Genomic DNA, 20441 nt, shown 5'->3' with positions numbered 1-20441 from the left:
GGCCCCGTTCTTACCACTACCCTGGTTTGAGTGTTGACCTCAGGCACTGAGGATTGCTCAGATTCGAGCACTGGCCTCAATCAGGGGTTGGCAGGTGGATCCCGGTCTAGGCACATGTGGAAGTCTATCTCAGTATCTCCCTTCTTCTCACTTAAAAAATTTTTATTTAATTTATTGGGGTTACATTGGTTAATAAAAGTATATAGGTATCAAGTGTACAGTTCTATAATTCATCATCTGTATATTGTATTGTGTGGTGGGCAAGTCTCCTTTTATCACCATTCATCCGCCAATACTGTTGTCTGTGTCTGAGATTTTTTTTTTGCTTAATCTCTTTACCTTTTCAACCCAGCCCTCAACCCCTCTCATTCTGCCAGCTGTCAATCTGTTCTCTGTATCTATGAGTCTGTTTCTATTTTTGTTAATTTTGCTCATTAGATTCCACATATAAGTGAAATCATATGGTGTTTGGCTTTCTCTGACTGGTTTATTTCACTTAGCACAATGCTCTCCAGATCCATCCATGCTACCACAAAAGGTAAAATTTCTTTTTTACAGCTAGTAGTATTCTATTACATAAATGTACCACAGCTTTTTTTATCCACTCATCTACTGATGGGCACTTGGGCTGCTTCTAAATCTTGGCTATTGTAAATAACTCTACAATGTGCACAGGGGCACATATATTCTTTTGAATTAGTGTTTTGTGTTTCTTCAAATATAGTCGTAGAAGCAGACTAACATTTTGAATCTTTATATCCTTGTTATAGGAAGGAAGGTAGGAATGGGGAAAGCTGATTATCTACTTTGCCTTCTGAGAACATCCCTTTAGATGGAGTATAAAGATAGATAAAATGGAAGGAGAAACAGAAGACAAGTATAGCATTCCAGATGAGAGAAAACGGACGAGGGTGGTGGCAGTGATATTGAAGCAAGTGGACAGTGTCCAGAAATTACAAGTCTACAGGACTGGGTGACATAGAGGTTGAAAGAAGTGTCCAGAGTGGTACCTATGTTCCTGACTTGCTTAAAAGATGGTGTTTCCATTCACTGAAGTAGGAACACTGGAAGAGTACAGTGGGGAAGGAGAGAGGAGAACTGCGTTTGATTAGAAGGTGTAGTGTGTGAAGTGCTTTGAAGTATCCAAGTGCAGCTGTCAAGTAAGCACCTGTAGTTCATGTGGGAGATCTGGAATAAAAAATATAAATTTATGAGTCATCTGCATGTAAGAGGTTTTCCTGGTATTGAAATTTCTCTTCACCACACCCTTTCTTCTACCCTTTCTGATTTGAAGATCCTTTTCCTTGATAGAGAAAATGGTAGCGTTAGAGAGTTTGGTGTTTTGCCCTCCCCCTGCCTCCTCTGCACTGCTCCTCCTCTTACCACTCCTCCTGCCCTTCCCCCTGCTTCATCGTCATCTGTTTATGTTATACCATCTGAACCCAGCCTTGGGATTGTCCTTGTTCTTCTATTTGTTCCAATTCACATCTTTTAAAATGGTCCCCCCCCTTTTTTTAACTGTCCGTGGTTTTTTATTTCTTTTTTTTAAATATACACACTTCATTTTATTCTATGCTTTAGCCCTTTGGTGCAATTCTTGCAGATGCTCATCATTTATCTGTATTCTTCCTAGATTATGAACTCATCTCTCTTATTGGAAACAAATTCCTTTCATTTGAATACTTCAGAATCCTCCTTGTACAATTTTTTTTTTATCTCTTTAAAGACATTCTTTTTTATTCGCATCTCGATCAGCTGATATTACATCATCAAAATTAAGGGTTGTGATTCCACTTTTCCTCTTGAATCACCTGCCCTTTCATGTTATCTAATCAAATTCAAGTCTCCCCCTCTTCTTCTTATTTTTCTTCCCTTTCCTTTTTCTTCTAGTCTTCTTCCTCTTCCTTTTTATTCTCTTTCTTCTCCTCTTTACTCTCATGCTCTCACTTTCTCTGGTCTGGAGTTCTGCCTTATTGAAAATGTGTGATTAAACACCAGTACAAATGGTTCTTTAGGTGGGTCTACACCTGATGAGTTCTCAAGGATTTCTCATGTTTGGGGTTATTCCAACTCTTTCCTACCTCTTTCTATCTACCTTCTATACAATTTATAATATATAACTCACCTTTATAATTACAAACATTATACGACAAAGTTTCTGTGACAAATTAATCATTTTATTAACATCTTTATTGAGATATAATTTTCAAACCATAACATTTACTTAAAGTATACAATTCGGTGACATTAGTACATTCACAGAATTGTGCAAACATCAATCTAAGATCACATTTTCATTACTCTAACAAGAACTGTTCACTTCCCAATATTCTTACCCCAAGCCCAGGACAAATACTAATCTACTTACTATCTCCATAGATTCTCCCTTTCCTGGTTATTTCATATAAATGGAATCATACAATATGTGGTATTTTATGACTGGCTTTTTTCAAATAGCACACTGTCTTCAAGATTCATTAATATTGTAGCATATATTAATGCTTTGTTTTTTTTCATTCCAAATAATATTCCATTGTATGGACAAAAGACATTTTTTAAATCCATTTATCAACTGAAAGAAATTAGAGTTGTTTCCATTTTTTGGCTATTATAAATAATGGTGCTATGAACATCTGGGTACAAATTATTGTGTTTTCATTTCTCTGGGATACACACCTAAGAGTGGAATTGCTGAGTCATATGGTATAAACATTTTAAAGCAAATCAACTAATTATTACTTTTCCTTTATTTTTTCTCACTAGAGGCAACTGTCTTACTATTCAAGAAAGGAGAATTTTAGGGTCTAGTTTTACAATATGACAAAGATGAGAAAGCTTTAAAAGTCTTTAAGCTTAAATTGCTTTGCTCCGTCACGTTGCCCTTGTCTGTTGGTAACCTACTGGGCTGGTCTTGCTGTTGTGATTGCATAGTTTGCTTGACAAGGCTGGATTTTAATAAATGCTGCCTGCTCAAATTCTATGAACTAAAAACACCTAGGAGAGGAAGCTGTAACAGCTCCTTTGCCCATCTGGAAGTAAGGCACACTTAAAGTAAACAAGATTTTTCTGGGGTATTTTCTATGGAAGTCATTGTTAAGAAAGAAAAAGTATTCGCCAAAAAAAAATTCTAAAACATGTTTAATTCATTTGAAAAAAATTAACAAATTATTAAAGAATATGACTTACTTGTTTCTATAAGAGAATGTGATATCCGGAGGACAGATATCTATTGCTATTTTACTCCTGGAGCCCTAAAGTCTCTCTCTTTATTACTTATCTGAATGTTGTATCCAATTTGGGTGCCTGCACACTTATCTGCAAAATTGTGAAATGCACCTGTCTTTCCATCACTAGTCAGACAATCACAGGTATTCTCTTTTTAGAAAATCGCCAATATTGCTCCCCCATGTGGATTTCTCCTTGACAGAATATCTATTATCCATTATATGTGAATCAATAGCCTAAGAATCCACTAAGATCATGAAAAATAGCAATATAATTTTGCTGGGAGAGTAAGCTTGCAGGACACTGTGCCTGCCAATGCTGTACAAAATTGCATGGGCTTAAAAATCTGCACTAAGTATTCATTTGAGTGACATTCTTCCATGATAAGGTTTGATTTCATTAGGTATCTCCTACATATGAATGAGATGTAAAGTTGCAAGTTTAGAATTGTGAGCCATGGCCAACCACTCCCCACCTCCCAAGTTCTGTGTTTACTGCCTTACTCACCCACTTTGCCTCGGCAAATCATAGAGAGAAGCTAAATGCTCTCAGCTGCACTAGACCAAATCAAAGCTGAGATGAATAATGAACTTAATTTTCCATAAAGACCTTCTGTTTGGCATTTCAGCTAATAAGGTAAGCTAATGGCAATTCTGGGCTCTGGAAAAGAAAATAGTCTCTTAGTGTTTGATTTCTGTGCTAATCCATAATTTTTCTTTTAACATGCTGGAGTTAATTTCATGTTTCATGATATCAGTGAATTTGTGATGAACAATTTTATAGAGAGTAGTCCCAACGCACCCTTTCCTTTGATTAGGTTGCTTATGGTACTAGAGGGGTTGACAGAGAAATCCAGCTTGTCAGTAAGAAAGTCCTTTATATAATAATTTTTTATCATCTGTAGTCCAAAGTGAATTTAGCTAAATAGCAGAATATTTAGATGCAGCAGAGACAAACTGTTTATTTAAGCATTCTTTATTGAATATGTTTAGCATAATGTATTATAAATTGATACTGAATGTGCTCTAAAGACAGCAGAATACATACATTGTGTTGGTTTCTGAGTCATTTCATTTCTAAGTACATGTTATTGTAGAGAAGGTAGATTTTCAGTGGCTAAAATTATTTCAGCTTAAGTTTAGGTGGATTTTATTTTGTAAGAATGCATTTTTAAAAAGCAGCAAACTAAATATGAATTTTGGCTCTTACTTTCTTATTTACCATGGCTGTGATCCTTTCAGTGCGTTGGAAACTGTACTTGTTTGTTCACTAAAGTTTATGGAATTAAAAACCAGGAGACCTCCTCGAGACTGTCATTGCTACTCCAGCTATGCTTTCTGTCATACAGTTTTTCAGTCTGTAACACAGGGATTTTTTATTTTAGTTAGATTGGAGCACAAATCCCTGAAACTAGCAAAAAGCTTAGAAAAATGGAGAAAAAATTATAACCTTTTCTTTTCTATAAAAATGAAAAGTATGATTAAGGTTTATGTTCTCTGGGCTCGCTACCGTGTCACCTGAAAATTAGAGACTATTCTCTCAAAGTAGGTGACCTCAAAAGGTATTTCAGAAGGTCTATGCAAAAATAGCCAAACTATGTGGGAAATTTTGGAGAAATGAAAAGGAAATGTTTCTTCCATTCCTACTGTCTAATCTTCCCATTCTGGTTTCCTGTGTGGGAAAAGGCTGTGGGTACCTGATATGTTTGTTTTGTGGAAATCTTTAAACATCACAAACGGACTTATAGAAATGAAAGACCTTTTATTATTCCGCCCCTTTAAATTGTTGACAATGTCTGTTTTTCTTAGAAGTATAAACAGGATGTTTGAGCAAAAGTATTTAGCTACACTAATGACTTAATTCCACTTAAGTATCATCCACTTTCCACCTACAAATTTTAGGCACTTGTCTTGAAACTCCTCTAATTTAGTAAACCTATAGGAAGTAGGAGTGTGTCATTTTAGTCTACCACAGTTCATTTTTAAGAACACCAAGACAGACATATGTTACTTACTCATACTTCAGGGGTTTAAAATATGTTCAATTTCACGGCTATTCTCTGTGGAACTCTGTTAAGAGCTCAAATATGCTGGTTTGCTTTGATTTGCAGTGTGTTCATTTTCATTCCCTTTTTCTCCCCTTCCCTCTAACATCGATTTGCTCCAGACCATCCTTGGCTGCCCCATGCACTCTTTTGTTCCTTTAATTCTAATATCTTCTCATTTCCCTTCTCCCCCATATCATTGGTTCAGAACCTACAGATTGCCTTGTGTCCATTTTAAAGCTGAAGAAACTAACCAGAAAACAGATTTTTATAACCACCAAGTTGTTTTATTCTATTTCCTATCATTTGTACAATACAAAAGATTTTATACCAGCATAACATTTTATCCACTATTGCTACCTAAACCAACCTGATGATGCCAATTTGCAAGGCTGGCTGTCTGACCAGCTTCCCTTTCATGATTCTTCTGTCTACAGTGGTCAACCCACTCATGCTTCAAGCTGAGATGCAAAGTTGCCAAATGCAAGGCATGTGTTATTTACAGGCTCACATGTTAACTCTCAGTGTTAATTAATGCAGAAAATCTAGAGAAAGCAGCACCACCTTCCCTTCAGACACACACACACACACACACACACACACACACACTAAAGAACACGGAGCAGCCATCAACCGAGGACAACGGTAACTGAGACAGCAGCATTGTTACAGATGGTCCACCCTCATAAGACGTTCTTGGCACCATGGCTAGGAGGGCTGAGCAGAAGGCAGCAAACAGATTTGTTCCCAAATTCACGTGAAGCCCATTCTTGGGGACACTCAGAATTAAATGGAGAAGAGGCAAAGATAAGAGAGGACTGAGATATCACTAGACTTGGTTATTGTTAATGTTACCTCATTTAAGCTCACAGGCTAGAGAATGCAAGGATACCTGCATTATAAAAATAAAGGCACTACACAAAACCTGTCCTTTCTAAAATAAAACAGGTTCTAGTGTCTTCCCCACAAGACTTCTTATCTGGTTTTTCCTACCTCTGTAGATAGTACCACTGCCTACCTTTTTTTTTTTTAACCCAGAAACAGAAAAGGTTTGATTTTTTTTACTCCTTTACCTCACCTTCACATTTCCAAGGTAAATTCATAAACATTGGTTGGATGAATGATTAAATGAGTAGAACATCACCAAGTCTCATAAAGTTTATTTCTATCCCCCTCTCTTCATTCCCTCTGCCACTATCCTAGTTAAACCTCTCTAGTTCCTTACGTAGATTCTTGTAAATGCCTCCAAGTGGTCTTCCCGCCTCTAGTTTTCCCTTACTCCAGTCCATTCTGTGTACGGTAGCCCAAATTATGTTTCTAATACAGATGGAATCACTATATCTTTTGCATATAAATCTTTCAATGATTCCTCCTTACCTGTGGGATGAAGTCCAAACTCCTTAATATGATTTACAGGGTATGACACAGTAGAGACTTTTTCCTTCACAGCCTTATTTCTTAACACTCCCTCTGTCTAATCTTCATTTCAGCCATACTCATCAACTTTAACTTTTTCCAAGGCACCATGTTCTCCTGTCCAGGGCCTTTGCATGAGCTGCTTTCTCTTTTCTTTCTTTCTTTCTTTTTTTAAGTGAGAGGAGGAGAGAGAGTGAGACAGACTCCCACATACACCCAACTGGGATCTACCCAACAATCCCCATCTGGGGCCAATGCTTGAATCAACCAAGCTATCCTCAGAGCCCAGGGCCAAAACTCGAACCAATCAAGCCACTGGCTGTGAGAGGGGAAAAGAGAGAGAAGGGAGAGAAGGAGCAGGAGAGAAGCAGATGGTCGCTTCTCCTGTGTGCCCTGGCTGGGGATCAGACCCGGGATGTCTGCACACCAGATTGATGCTCTATCCACTGAGCCAACTGGCCAGGGCCTGTTTTCTCTTTTTTCTCTTCTGTCCATCTATCCCAAACTCTTCTCTTCCCTCTTTATCCCCTTTTCAACCTTCGAGTCTCCTTTGAGATGGCACTTCCTCCAGGAAGCCTTCTTTGTCCAGGTTTGAGTTCAGTACCCTCTCCCAATATGTTCTCATAGTGTCCATAATTTCTTTATCATGTTTCTTCTATTTTATATAGGATAGCCTACTTACTAACCTATCAGTGCCATGAAGGAAGATAGCTCACCTCTTATTCACAGTTTATAGCCATGATCAAACATGAAGGAAATTCTATATAAAAGAAGAGCTATTTAGACTCCCTAATAAGCTTTGTTATCTTTGGTTTTGATGATATTGCAGAAACTGAATGCAATGATTCTGTTACTTATTCCTCTAACGTACTGTGATAAAGCAATTCACATAAATTCTTTCATCTTGTTATTATTCTCATTTTATAAATGAGACAACTGAGGCTCAAGTAGCCATAGTGACATTTAATAAATAACGTGCCCCTTGTTTGGCTAAATTCCAGGGCCATCTCTTTCTGTTCTCCACATTGGCCCACTGCCTCCTTAGAATGAGAGAAAATTTTAATCTTAAAAATGAGTAGTGGATTGTCAAAAACTCTTTGATTTGTCACTGCCTACCAGTTCATTCACTTCTTGACCTCCAGTGGTCTGCCTTGAGTGTACTTTTTCCTTATTGTTAGTCTGAAAGGACCCTTCTTTTTTGCTGTATTCTTTATTCTCGAGCTTTCTTCTATAGCCCCTATGCCTCCCGGAGTTTTCTGCCTTTCTTGCTCTCTCCACAGTGCAAGTAGCTGGGCCTCACGTTCTGTTTCATTTCCATTGTCCTTTTCAACACGATTTTTTCCTGGTCCTGCTCTATGATTACTCTTTCTACGGTGCTTTTGCCTGAGCTCAGTGAGCCTGTAATGTTTGTCATCCATAGCCTGATGTCAGACTACTTAGGGGGCTTCCATTGGTCTTTCATGGGGAAAGCAAATTGCTACCTGTTACCACCCAAGCTCTTAATTAGCAGTACTCTCTATGGAAGAAATAGAAGAAATAGCTGGAAGTGCAGCTAGAGAAGGGAAAGGTACAGTTTCTGGGGAATGTTCTATTTTGTGTTGACCATTATAGTCTTTAGGGTTCTTGTGATCCAAACCATAGTGAGTTGCACACAGTCTCAAAATGTGAGAGACGACACAGTGTTTTGTGAGGAGCAAAAGCTTTTGAGTTGACAGACATCTATTTGAATCCTGTTTCTACCATTTTCCCTACCCATGTGACCTTGACCAAGTCAATTAACCTTTCTGTGCCTCCATATCTTCATCAATAAAACGATAATAATGTGCCTACCTCATAAAATGATACCTGGCACAGAGTAGGTACTTAATTAGCCATAAAGTAGTGTTAGTGGTTGTGGTATGTGGTGAATGGCTCAGAATAAGGCCACACTCTAATCCCAGAAAAGAGTCAGTGTTACCTTATACAGCAAATGTGACTTTGCAGATGTGACTAAGTTAATGATTTTGGTATGGGGACATTATCCTGCATTGTCTGGGCCAAGATTACACTAAGTGTAATCACAGTGTCTCCATAAAAGAGAGGCAGAGGGAGACTTGACTACAGAAAAAGGCCAGGTGACATGAGAGCAGAGAGATTGGAAGAGGCTATGCTGCTGGTTCTGAAAGTGGAGGAAAGGGCCTTGAGCCAGATAGGGAAGGGCTGTATCTCCAGGAGGTGGAAAAGGCAAGGAAATGGACTGTTCCCTAGAGCTTCCAGAGGGAGCCCAGCCCTGCTGAAACCCCGGGTTTAGCTCAGTGAACTGCTTTTGGATGTCTGGCCTCCAGAAATGAGAGAGAATACATGTGAGTTGTGCTAAACCACTAAGTTTGTGATAATTTGATACAGCAGTAATAGGAAACTAATAGTGTGGTGATATTTTGGGAAATGAAAGATGACTCTGGATGAGCTGATGATATAAGAAAGAAAACACGACAAAGGCTGATGTTTGTGACACATACACTATTTCCTCTCCTGTAATACCCTCTTGCCCTGGGCCCAGCTGACAAAGTATGACCATCATTCTAGAATCAGGTCAAGTATGACCTCCTTGGACCAACTTCCATGCTAATTTCACTGTTTAGTATGTTTTCTAGCAATTTATGCAGTTGATTGTAACCACACTGTAGTGCTTGTTACTCCCTCCCTTCCACTAATTTCATCTCTCCCTCCAATAGACAGAAAGGTCGCTGAAAGCAAATACAAATCTGTTGACACTTGTGTCTTCTGCTCCCACAGTGCTTGGCATGTAGGAAGCAGTCAATAAAAGTGAATGGGCGGATGGATGAATTGATTCATTGTTCGAAAGCTGAGAGCAAAGTTACCATGGGATAAAGAAAATAATAAAGTACATGAATCCAAGATCAGTGTCTAAAGAAAATTAGTCCTTCTATCCTACTCTTACAAAAGCAATAAAATCATAATAGGAAGAACTTCTTTGTGCATAAAACAGGGATGAATCCCTTTATCATTTATTGTTTAATTCAAACTACAACTCAATATCTGAGCTAGAGTTTAAGAACAACTTTTCTGCACTCCCAGATCTAATTTGGCATCTCTTTTTTTAACATGATTTTTTTTTTAACCAAGGCAGGCAACAAAAAGAGAATAACAAAATACTATGTTAAATGTACACCAAATTATTTTGAAGTATAATAAAATCATAGGTTGGTTTTGTTGTTGTATTTTCTTTTTCTTTCTTTCTTTCTTTCTTTCCTTCCTTCTTTTTTTTTTTTTTTTTTTTTTTTAGTAACAGGAGGGAAGCAGAGACAGACTCCCTCATGTGCCCTGACCGGGATCCACCCGGCAAGCCCACTAGGGGGCAATGCTCTGCCCTTCTGGGGCCCTTGCTCCATTACAACTGGAGTCATTTTGTTTTTTGGGTTTTGTTTTTTTTTTAGCTCCTAAGGCGGAGGCCTGGGACCAACTTGCTTTAATGGAGCCATGACTGCAGGAGGGGAGGAGAGAGAGAGAGAGGGAAGCGAGAGGGGAGGGGTGGGGTAGAAGATGGTTGCTTCTCCTGTGTGCCCTGACCAGGAATAGAACCTGGGACATCCACACGCTGGGCCAATACTCTACCACTGAGACAACCTGCCAGGGCCCATGTGTTGGTTTTTATCTATTGCATTGCACATTTGAGGAAAAATTGTCCAAGATTCATATTTTTTTCTTAAAAAATGATACATTTGTCATGCTCAATGCAATATTTATAAGTGAATGGTACTGTTATAATTTCATTACAAAAATAAATAGTAAGAGCACTAGTAAAACACATCATATTCACATTTGGAATAAAATTATCTTATATGAATTAAATATATCACTAACAAATTATTAAGCGATTAAATGTCTATAGCATCTGCCTACAACAAGCAAGCAACTCAAAGGCCTACTTAGGATGTCCATGTCTCAGGTATAAATTATAAACTACTTTATCTTTATTTCACTTCCATTTGTGGTATCTAAAAAATTAAGAATTACATACAGTTAACAACCTGGCTCTAAGACTTTACTCATTACTCAGAAAAAGTTACTGCTCGCTACCAAATAGGGTAACTGAGGGATGGGTGGGGGAGTGGGGAGAAATCCTATACTTTCCTCATACAGCAACCATGTAGAAGTTGAACGCTTCCTGTGTATGCAAAACATAGTGCCAAGCCATACAAATACTTGTACCAACCTGCCCGGTTACTATGCTTAACAACTACTGAGAATTTCTCATCATATTTGTTTATAAACCATACAGTGAGGTTTTTTTTAGCAACTAAAAGACCCTAATCAATGTGATTAAAATTGATAAGTGGCTAAAAAAAGAACAAAATATGTTTGTCTTGAAAAAAAAACAACTACTGCCTGACCAGGCGGTGGCGCAGTGGATAGAGCGTCAGACTGGGATGCCGAAAACCCAGGTTCGAGACCCCGAGGTTGCCAGCTTGAGTGCGGGCTCATCTGGTTTGAGCAAAAAGCTCACTAGCTTGGACCCAAGGTCGCTGGCTCAAGCAAGGGGTTACTTGGTCTGCTGAAGGCCTGCAGTCAAGGCACGTATGAGAAAGTAATCAATGAACAACTAAGGTGTCGCAATGCACAACGAAAAACGAATGATTGATGCTTCTCATCTCTCTCCCTTTCTGTCTGTCTGTCCCTGTCTATCCCTCAATCTGACTCTCTCTCTGTCTCTGTAAAAAATAATAATACAAAAAACTACCATTTTAATATTTCTTTGTCTCAAGTAGATTCGTTATATTTTCTAGCTTTTATTACTCTGTATTTAAATCCTCTGCTTGTGATAGGAGAATAATTTTGTTGGTCTGAAAAACTAGAAGAACTCAGTTTTCTTACCCACTCACTAAAGCTTTCTTACCACAGAGGGATGACTATTCTTCTCACACAGTTTCTGCCTTCTGTCTCCCTCTCCTCGACACTGTTTCCATTCAATGGCTCTATCCCAATCTACATTATTTTTAAATCACTAAGAAATTAGACTTTTGTCCACTCATAATGTACTACTGGCTAAAAAATTTTGTTTTTTTTTTCAAATTACCATGGAATTTGGAGAGAGAAAAAAATGTTTAGTGTATTCATGCCTTTGATAATCTGGGCTATTTTGCTTTCTCAATTATAAATTATGTCTAAAAGTTTTTAATTGTCGGTACCTTTGAAAGTTTTATTTATAAAGATGATACATTTATGTATATAAAGTATATTAATATATATAAAGTATAACATTAATAATTTCCATGGTTGACAAAATTAATGTGTTCGCCCCTGAGTTGAAAATCACATACAAAAAGAGTCATAATAGGGAATTATGTAAATATCCCCTCATGTCTAAATGCTCCATTTTTATAAAAAGAAGTAAGCACTCTATGTTACAGAGGAGGGAGAACTAATTCATAATAGTGAAGGTTTAAACATAAAAGGAGAAGAAGAAATAACACGTTTGGATTTAAAATCCTGTTATATCGTGACATCATAGCCGGGAAGATGGAAAACCCAACTTGAACACCTAGATCACACATGTGTCCCCCCACAAAATTCCTGTGCTGCTTTATTAACACACTTTTTCATGTGTAGCAGTTGGACCTAATGAGAGGCTATATCTTGCCATTGTGTCAGAAACTGATTTATTTTTTCCCTTATTCGAAGTTCTCCTGTAGCCAGCCCTAGGACCTCAAGAGCCTGCTCCATTGTTCATCATTCATTTTTATCACTTTTACAGAATGCCAAGGGGTGCTCAGAACTATATACCCTGTTAGTCAAAAGAAAACACAAACTCCTCGCTCTTGGGCCCAGACCACTAAAGGCATTTACAAAATCAAAGAAAAGGGAAATACGGTCAGATAAAGCAGTGTATGGGTGGGAGGGCCACTGAGGCTACTTCTGAGAGGTGTAGGTTCCAAGGAGAAATGGAGGAATGGGTGATTGAGAACTCTTCCTCCATCTTAGCTGACCACTTACTGCGATGGCTTCAGGTCAGCAGGCCACCGCAGAGCAGGAGCAGATTGCAAGCCAGGTATTCAAGTCACATGATGGGAGGTGCGAGGAGTACAGTTCTTTCTCAGCTGGCAAATCCCATTCACCTGCTGCCTGTGTGACAGCATTCAGTCAGGAGAGTGGCTGGCGAATGGGGAAACGGAATCTAACCCTATTACCTGTGCGTACTCAGAGCGAACTCCTCAAAGAACTGAGGACCAAGTGTTGCATAGTGATGACATACACCTTTACCCCTACACAGACCAATTTCCTCTTTTGTATCAGCCAATAAATGCAATTCCTCCTAAAGTGTGTTTTTTAATAAATAAAATCAATAGAATTCTAAAATATGTGTATTTTTCTGGGTGGGAAAGTAATGTCTTTAGTTTCATTTCCTCCTGGTGTCGTAATCCTTTGCCATCAGCAATGCTACCAAGATTGGAACACTGATTTTAATATTTTATACTTTAATTGACTGTAGTGCTCTTATATATATCTACTCAGTTTGAAATTTTGGATGACAGTATATTTTCAGCTCAACCTATTTTAATTCTTATCCTAGACTCTGCAGAATCATATGACAGCAGGTTTAAGGCTAATATTAACCACTTCTTTTTGGCAGGTTGGCATAAACATTATTAAGTAAGTCTATAAAGCCAGGTGAAATATATTCAAAATCACCTTTATATTTATTTTTGTAACCACAGTGCAGTCATTCAATAAATAGGTGACAAAAGAATGATGAGGAGAAGTACATAGTTAGAGGGGGGAAAAAATTTCATGTGCAATTATTAAAAACTCTTTCCAACCATCTCTAGGTTGCCATTAAATTAATTACAGTCACCAAAAAGTAAAACTCAGCTGAGATGTCTTTATGTACATCATATATTCAATGGTTGTGATTGGTTCCGAGGAGCTATAGTTTATATGTTAGAGAGAAGAATAATTTCCATGAAGTCCTCATAACAGAAACTTGCCTTCTTTATGTAATACGAATGGTAAACGTGGCATTAGATTTCTCTCTCTTTCTCCAAAGGATATTTTTTAAAGCACTCACAAATGTCATCCCATCTATTTTTAAGCTGAGTGCTGCTGGATAAACAGCTGAATCGTCTAAACCCAATGGGAAAAATCAAAATTTAAATAAGCTATTTTATCTCACAATAAGCGGTGCCAATTGACACAGAACGAATGGGTTTTTGCATGCAGTTGCATGTACATTTTCTTAACGTTGAATATAAAATTCTAGCCCTAGCTGAAAAAAATAGAACAACAAAATAGACACCTTCATAATAAAGATTCTACTTTCTAATTCTCCCACTTGATATTCATTCACTCCCGTTTATAACTTCTTTCCAAGGTTTTTTGTTTCAGCAATGAAGTAGTGTCTGTAGATTGAGAACAAGTGAAGGAAGACAACGCAAATTCTAGAAGCAGACCTAGACTAGCCATCAGTTTTTAATTGCTCCACAGATTTCATCTTTTTTAAGAAACAAAAATAGGTTTGGGGTTTTTGTAAAGAAATCATTTTTAATAAAAGTTGTGTATATTAATTCTGAAAAAAAAGTTCAAAAAGTACACAATGGTATAGAGTTAAAAGTAAAAGCCCCCTGCTCCCTAGTCTCTCATTCCTACTTCCTAAAGGTACCACAGCTGTTATTTTGACATTTACCTTCTGATATTTTATGCATATAGTCACACACACACACGTGAGTGCGTGTGTGTGTATGTGTGTGTGTACATATATAAGCACATTTTCTTTCTTCTTTTTAACAAGCTGGTCTCATACCATAAATACTATTCAGCACTTGGCCCTTTTACATTAGTATATATTGGTCTTTGCATGTCAGTACCTACGGACCCACCTCATTCTTTATAACAGCTGTGAAATGCTGCATTACATGGGAGCGTTCATTCATTCAGCAAATGTTAAATGCTCATCTTCCATGTGGCAGGCACACTTCCAGACACTGAAAGTGTGAAACTGAACAAAGCAAAGCCCCTGCCTTCATGGAGACCATATTCTACAAAGTTTTGTCATCACATATGGAGGAATTAGCAAATTAACACTACACATTGAGAAACAGTTTTCAGTATCACATTTTATATAAAGAATGCCATAATTTTATATCAATATCTGAATAAATTACGGGGTTTTTTTATATATTTAGCCTTTCAGTGTTTTCTTTATATCAGCAACCTCTTGAGGAATAAATTGTGAGTTTTTTACTGTTAATTAAATTGATACAATAGCAGAATTTTGACATTGAAGTAGTGTTTGTAAATCTACATACTCAAATACCTAACATTAAAATTGTATCTGGCCTGACCTGTGGTGGCGCAGTGGATAAAGCGTCAACCTGGAAACACTGAGGTTGCCGGTTCAAAACCCTGGCTTGCCTGGTCAAGGCACATATGGGAGTTGATGCTTCCTGCTCCTCCCCCTTCTCTCTCTCTCTCTCTCTCTCTCTCTCTCTCTCTCTCTCCCCACTCTTTAAAATGAATAAAAAAATAAATAAAAAAAAAAAAGAAGATAAAAACTGCAAAAAAAAAAAAAAAATTGTATCTGAATAAATTTGTCCTAAACTAGCCTGTGATAATTCTCCAAAGATAATTAGGTCAGATGCCTCAGTTTCCTTCTACTTACATTGATTACATGTGCTAAAAGCTTCTGATTTAAATATTTCATGATACCCAAATGCCTCCCAGAAACAATTTTTATATTTCCTTTTGGTTTCTGCATTGCATGAGAACAAAAGGAAAGATGTTTTTTAAATCAAAGCAAAACAAGTAAATGTATTTCTGTTTTCATATAAAATTAAAAAAAAAATGCCACCTGACCAGGCAGTGGCACAGTGGATAGAGCGTCGGACTGGGATGCAGAGGTCCCGGCATGGAGACCCTGAGGTCGCCAGCTTGAGCAGGGACTCATCTGCTGTGAGCAAGGCTGACCAGCTTGGACCCAAGGTCACTGGCTCGAGCAAGGGGTTACTCAGTCTGCTGAAGGCCCACGGTCAAGGCACATATGAGAAAGCAATCAATGAACAACTAAGGTGTCACAACAAAAAACTGATGATTGATGCTTCTCATCTCACTTCGTTCCTATCTGTCTGTCCCTATCTATCCCTCTCTCTGATTCTCTGTCTCTGTAAAAAAAAAAAAAAAAAGCCTTTTACAAAACTGAGCAGAAAAACCAACTGTTAGTTAAGTGATTTTTGTTCAGAAAGCTACCCCCCCCACACAAAAAAAACTATGGACAGAGAGAAACAGCCATAGTTTTCCTTTGCCCCTGTGCCCCATATATCATATTTATTACAACTGAAATCAGGTCAAACTGTACATGTTGTTGCACCGTGGATGGAAGAAAAGATACTTGAGCTGCCAGATTGATGGGTGTACCACAATCAGTCTCACTGTCTCTACCTCAGCGGTTGGAAAGGCACTAAGATACATCCCCGTCAGCCTCTTCCTGACCCACAAGGGCCTTCCCATCACCAAAATGGATATTCTATATTCCAGACTTCTTCCAGCATTATCAGGGACATTTGGCTGCTTTCAATAAAAACCAGCCACTTAAATTTTTTCTGACTTAAGAATAATACCTCGGCCCTGGCCAGTTGGCTCAGTGGTAGAGCATCGGCCTGGCGTGCAGAAGTCCCAGGTTCAATTCCCAGCCAAGGCACACAGGAGAAGCGCCCATCTGCTTCTCCACCCCTCCCCCTCTCCTTCCTCTCTGTCTCTCTCTTCCCCTCCCGCAGTCGAGGCTCCATTGGAGCAAAGATGGCCCGGGCACTGGGGATGGCTCCTTGGCCTCTGCCCCAGGCGCTAGAGTGGCTCTGGTCGCAACAGAGCGACACCCCGGAGGGGCAGAGCATTGCCCCCTGGTGGGCGTGCCAGGTGGATCCTGGTTGGGCGCATGCGGGAGTCTGTCTGACTGTCTCTCCCCACTTCCAGCTTCGGAAAAATACAAAAAAAAAAAAAAAAGAATAATGTCTCACTTAAAAAAAATGTTCTCTCTGGACATGCTGGCACAAAACTGTTTGCTTTGTTCTGGGTGTTATCCGAATCAGTCTCAGTGAAAAATAAACTAATTCCTTTTTGTCAGACAGGATGTTGCAAGGGGCACTTAATTGAATGCTTTTCTATTAATTCAGAATTCTTTTACTCCGCACAAACAATTGCAAACTTGAGTGGGAAGTGAAGTGCCCACTTACCCAGCTGCAGTGAGGTGTACATGAGTTACAGCAGCCAGAACTGTTCCTAGGAAGTAAGAACACTTGAAGAACCCAAATCAGGTCAGGTTGACTCATTACCAAAAGGGTAAAGAAAGAAATAAAGAAAGAAGTCTTTTTCAAGTGAAATAGTTACTGTTAGTGGGTAGGTCACAGTGTCCGGAATAAGGAAAATATCATAATTGAATATGAAGTGTGCTTATGTGTTCATGTGTGTGTGTGAAAGAGAATACTAAAGAATTCTGATTGATAATGGGTGATAGAAGGAATAATGGAGTGTGCAAAAGTTCTTATGCACCCAAAGAAAATCATTTACCTTACTTATGGAAAAAGGTTGGCATAGTCTAGGTTCATGAGATAAAATGCAAGAGATATCACATACCTAATCTTACAGGCCAACGCCACTTTCACGTGTCTATTGCTGTGTTTTATTTGCACAGATTCCTTGAGGGAAACAAATAACAGCATAGGCTTGACACAAAGTGTAAGTTACCAAAGACTGAGTTTTGTTATGGTTCTTCCTCTCTACATAGAAACCACCCTCCAGTTTTGTCCTTCACATCTACGTACAGGGAGATCAAACAGTTTTGCAAATTTTTGAAACATATTTCTGTTGATTAATCATGTTTTTATTTTGTTGTGTTCAGTGAATAGATAGTTACAGTACAATAAAAACCAAAAGCACACAGGTCCAAGAGAGAAGAAATAGGCTTTCTCATTGAATTCTACCCCTTGATAGCCATATAAACTGTAATTTACATTCTGGATGTCAGTTTCTTCATTTGTAAATGAAGTGTTGACATGTACCAAAGCATGGTGTGAATTGATTGTTCATGTGAAGAAAAGGAATTGAATTTGATAAACTCAGTGATATATCAGATATGGAATCTTTAGAGGCTAATATGGACGGCAACCCTGAGGGAGCAGTGCAATGCGGAACATCCCCCAGCCTCTCCTGCTCGGAACCCTCTTCCACGGAGCAGTCCTAGAATGAGTAGTCCATAAAAGGTGCTAGGAATCCACTGAATGGGAGGGTGGGATGACAATTTTAGGATTCTGCTTGAGTGTGGTCCTGCCACAGTCTAGTGATGGGAGTTCCATCGACCCTGCTGTGGGATATGGTTTTGGTTCCCTGAAGATCTCCACAGAAACATCCAACTGCAGCTCCACAGAGGTCATCAAAGACTGTCCTCTGGATGCTCATTGTGTGTCCAGCACACAAACCCAGCACTACGATACTACACCCCCCACCAGCTTCTTCATGCACAGGGGCCCCTCCCGACCTATTCTGCTGACGTCCCTCCTACATGGCCACATTAGATGCCATGTTTCTTCCTGCCATAGGTGAAGGAAAGTCTAGGACTAAAGGTTCCTATGCTTGTTTTTGAATTCATTAACGTGTCAGGTATAGTTCAGAGGATGTAACAAAAGATTTGGTGAGCAGTTTTATTTATTTGATTTGGTACTCTCCTTAGAACTGGGAATATAGGCATGAATAAGACATAGTCTTTGCCAGATGAATGACATCAGCCCTTCTCTCAAGTGGCTTACAGATTGGTGGGTGAGGCAGATTTGTAAACAAGTGGTTGTAAAACAATGTGATGTGTCACATTAGTAGTATGTGCTAGTTGTTAGAATGAGTCTGTATTTTTTCATGTTAGCTCTGTATTTGTTTTATTAAGGCAAGTCATTATGGAAATACTGGTCTTTTAGAATGTTAGAAGGGTTTGAATGAGAATTTTCTGAAATTTCTATTTATTTCTCGTGGTGTGATGCTTCAGGTCACTGTAGATTTTTCTGTCATTTGTCAACCAGAAGCGAAAAATTTCACAATTCACCCCCTTGCTCTGAAAAACATGTCAATTAAATTGATGTGCCAGGCACTCTGTTAAGGTATTAAGTGCAAAGCCAGAACAGCCTAGGATCACTGGGTGTGGACAGACAGACTTTGTGGGCCTCTTGCATGGCTGGTTAGAGAGCTGGCATTTGCACTTAGGTCTTTGACCCAAACTAACTTTTTAAAGAATGAAGGGAGCACATACAGCCTGTGACTGAATAGAACCATTATATCAATAAGCTCTGCTGTGTCCCTGTCTGTCCCTGGAGGCACCCCACTACCCTAAAAGCAGCCACTCAAATCCCCATTTGCAGTGGTTAGATCTGTGTGGCCACCTGTTATTTAGTCAAACATTAAGTTAGGTGTCACTATGAAGGAGTTTTGTACATAGGGTCAATATCTACAATCAGTTGACTCTAGATGAAGGAGATTACCCTGGATTTCATCCAATCAGTCAAAAGGCCTATGAGCAAAGCTTAGGCTTCCCTGAGCAGGAGAAATCTGGCCTCAAGAATATCTTCAACTTCGGCTCCTGCCTGAGTTTTCAACCCACTGGCCTGCCTCACAGATCTCACACTTGCAGCCCCCGCAGTCATGTGAGCTAGTTCCTTAAAACAAATCTCTGTGTTTTATGTTCTGCTCTAAGAACTTGACTAACCCATCATCTCTTACACACAGATGTCTGGAGATTTCCCCCAGGGCCTGATCTTCCTCACCCCAAACTCCTCCCACCTCCAGCTTGAACGAGCCCGGAACTACTTACGTGTAGTGAATCATGGTTCAGCTCTGTTATGAATTAAATAAGCTTTAGGGATTTGCCCAACATGGACATTTAACCATCACTTATGACATGATTTCTACAAGAAAATATCACCTAAATCCCCCCCCCCAAAAAAACAAGTTTTTATGTAATATACATACGCATTTATATATATCATCCTTACCCTTATAGTAAGCCCCTGAAATATGTCCTACTGTCCTCATTTGACGTTTAAGAACACTAACATTAAAAGATATTAAAGTGGCCTGACCTGTGGTGGCGCAGTGGATAAAGCGTCGACCTGGAAATGCTGAGATCGCCGGTTCGAAACCCTGGGCTTGCCTGGTTAAGGCACATATGGGAGTTGATGCTTCCAGCTCCTCCCACCCTTCTCTCTCTTTGTCTCTCCTCTCTCTCTCCCTCTCCTCTCTAAAATGAATAAATAAAAAATAAAAAAATAAAATAAAAAGATATTAAAGTAACTAGACAAAAATCACATGTCTGGGAAGTAATGGGTGTAGATTTGGACCCAGATTTACCTAATTCCAACAAATAATGGCTGTATTTGTTACACCATGCAGCTTCCTATATATAAGGGAAAACTTGCAGCAGTAAGACTTACCAGGTGGGTAATTCCACCTTGTCCAGTTCCCCTTTTCTCAGTGTGCTGGATGGAGAAGGATTCAAACATTACCAGACATTCATTGAGGATTTCCTATGTGCCGAGCTCTTGTTTTAAAGATTTTTTAAATGAAATTTCTAGGTTTAACTATACATCATTTCCATAGTTGGACATTTCAAAATTCTAAAGCACATTATTACTAGTAATATTTGTCCCAGTCCATCTATTTTTAGGTGGTGGATATTTCATGTTTTCCCCTGTTCTTAAATGATAGATGTTTCATTTTGACATCTAAT

The 20441-nt window shown here is 38.8% G+C and overlaps 1 protein-coding gene across 6 annotated transcripts in view; it reads left to right on the top strand.

Annotated features, from left to right (window-relative positions):
• Positions 1 to 20441, top strand: part of DLGAP1 (DLG associated protein 1) — a 986787-nt gene that overhangs the window by 686177 nt on the left and 280169 nt on the right. Inside the window, exon 1 of one of the 6 annotated variants that reach the window (XM_066246184.1) lies at positions 3778 to 3861. The exons of the other annotated variants lie outside the window; for them this stretch is intronic. Coding sequence (XP_066102281.1) covers positions 3811 to 3861 — 51 coding nt within the window. The 5' untranslated portion in view covers positions 3778 to 3810. Of the gene's footprint in view, positions 1 to 3777; positions 3862 to 20441 lie in introns of those variants that run through there. 6 annotated transcript variants of the gene reach the window in all.

The sequence above is a fragment of the Saccopteryx bilineata genome, chromosome 11 (genome assembly GCF_036850765.1).
Source record: "Saccopteryx bilineata isolate mSacBil1 chromosome 11, mSacBil1_pri_phased_curated, whole genome shotgun sequence".
Taxonomy (NCBI): domain Eukaryota; kingdom Metazoa; phylum Chordata; class Mammalia; order Chiroptera; family Emballonuridae; genus Saccopteryx; species Saccopteryx bilineata.
This window is presented reverse-complemented; position numbering and strand designations above follow the sequence as displayed.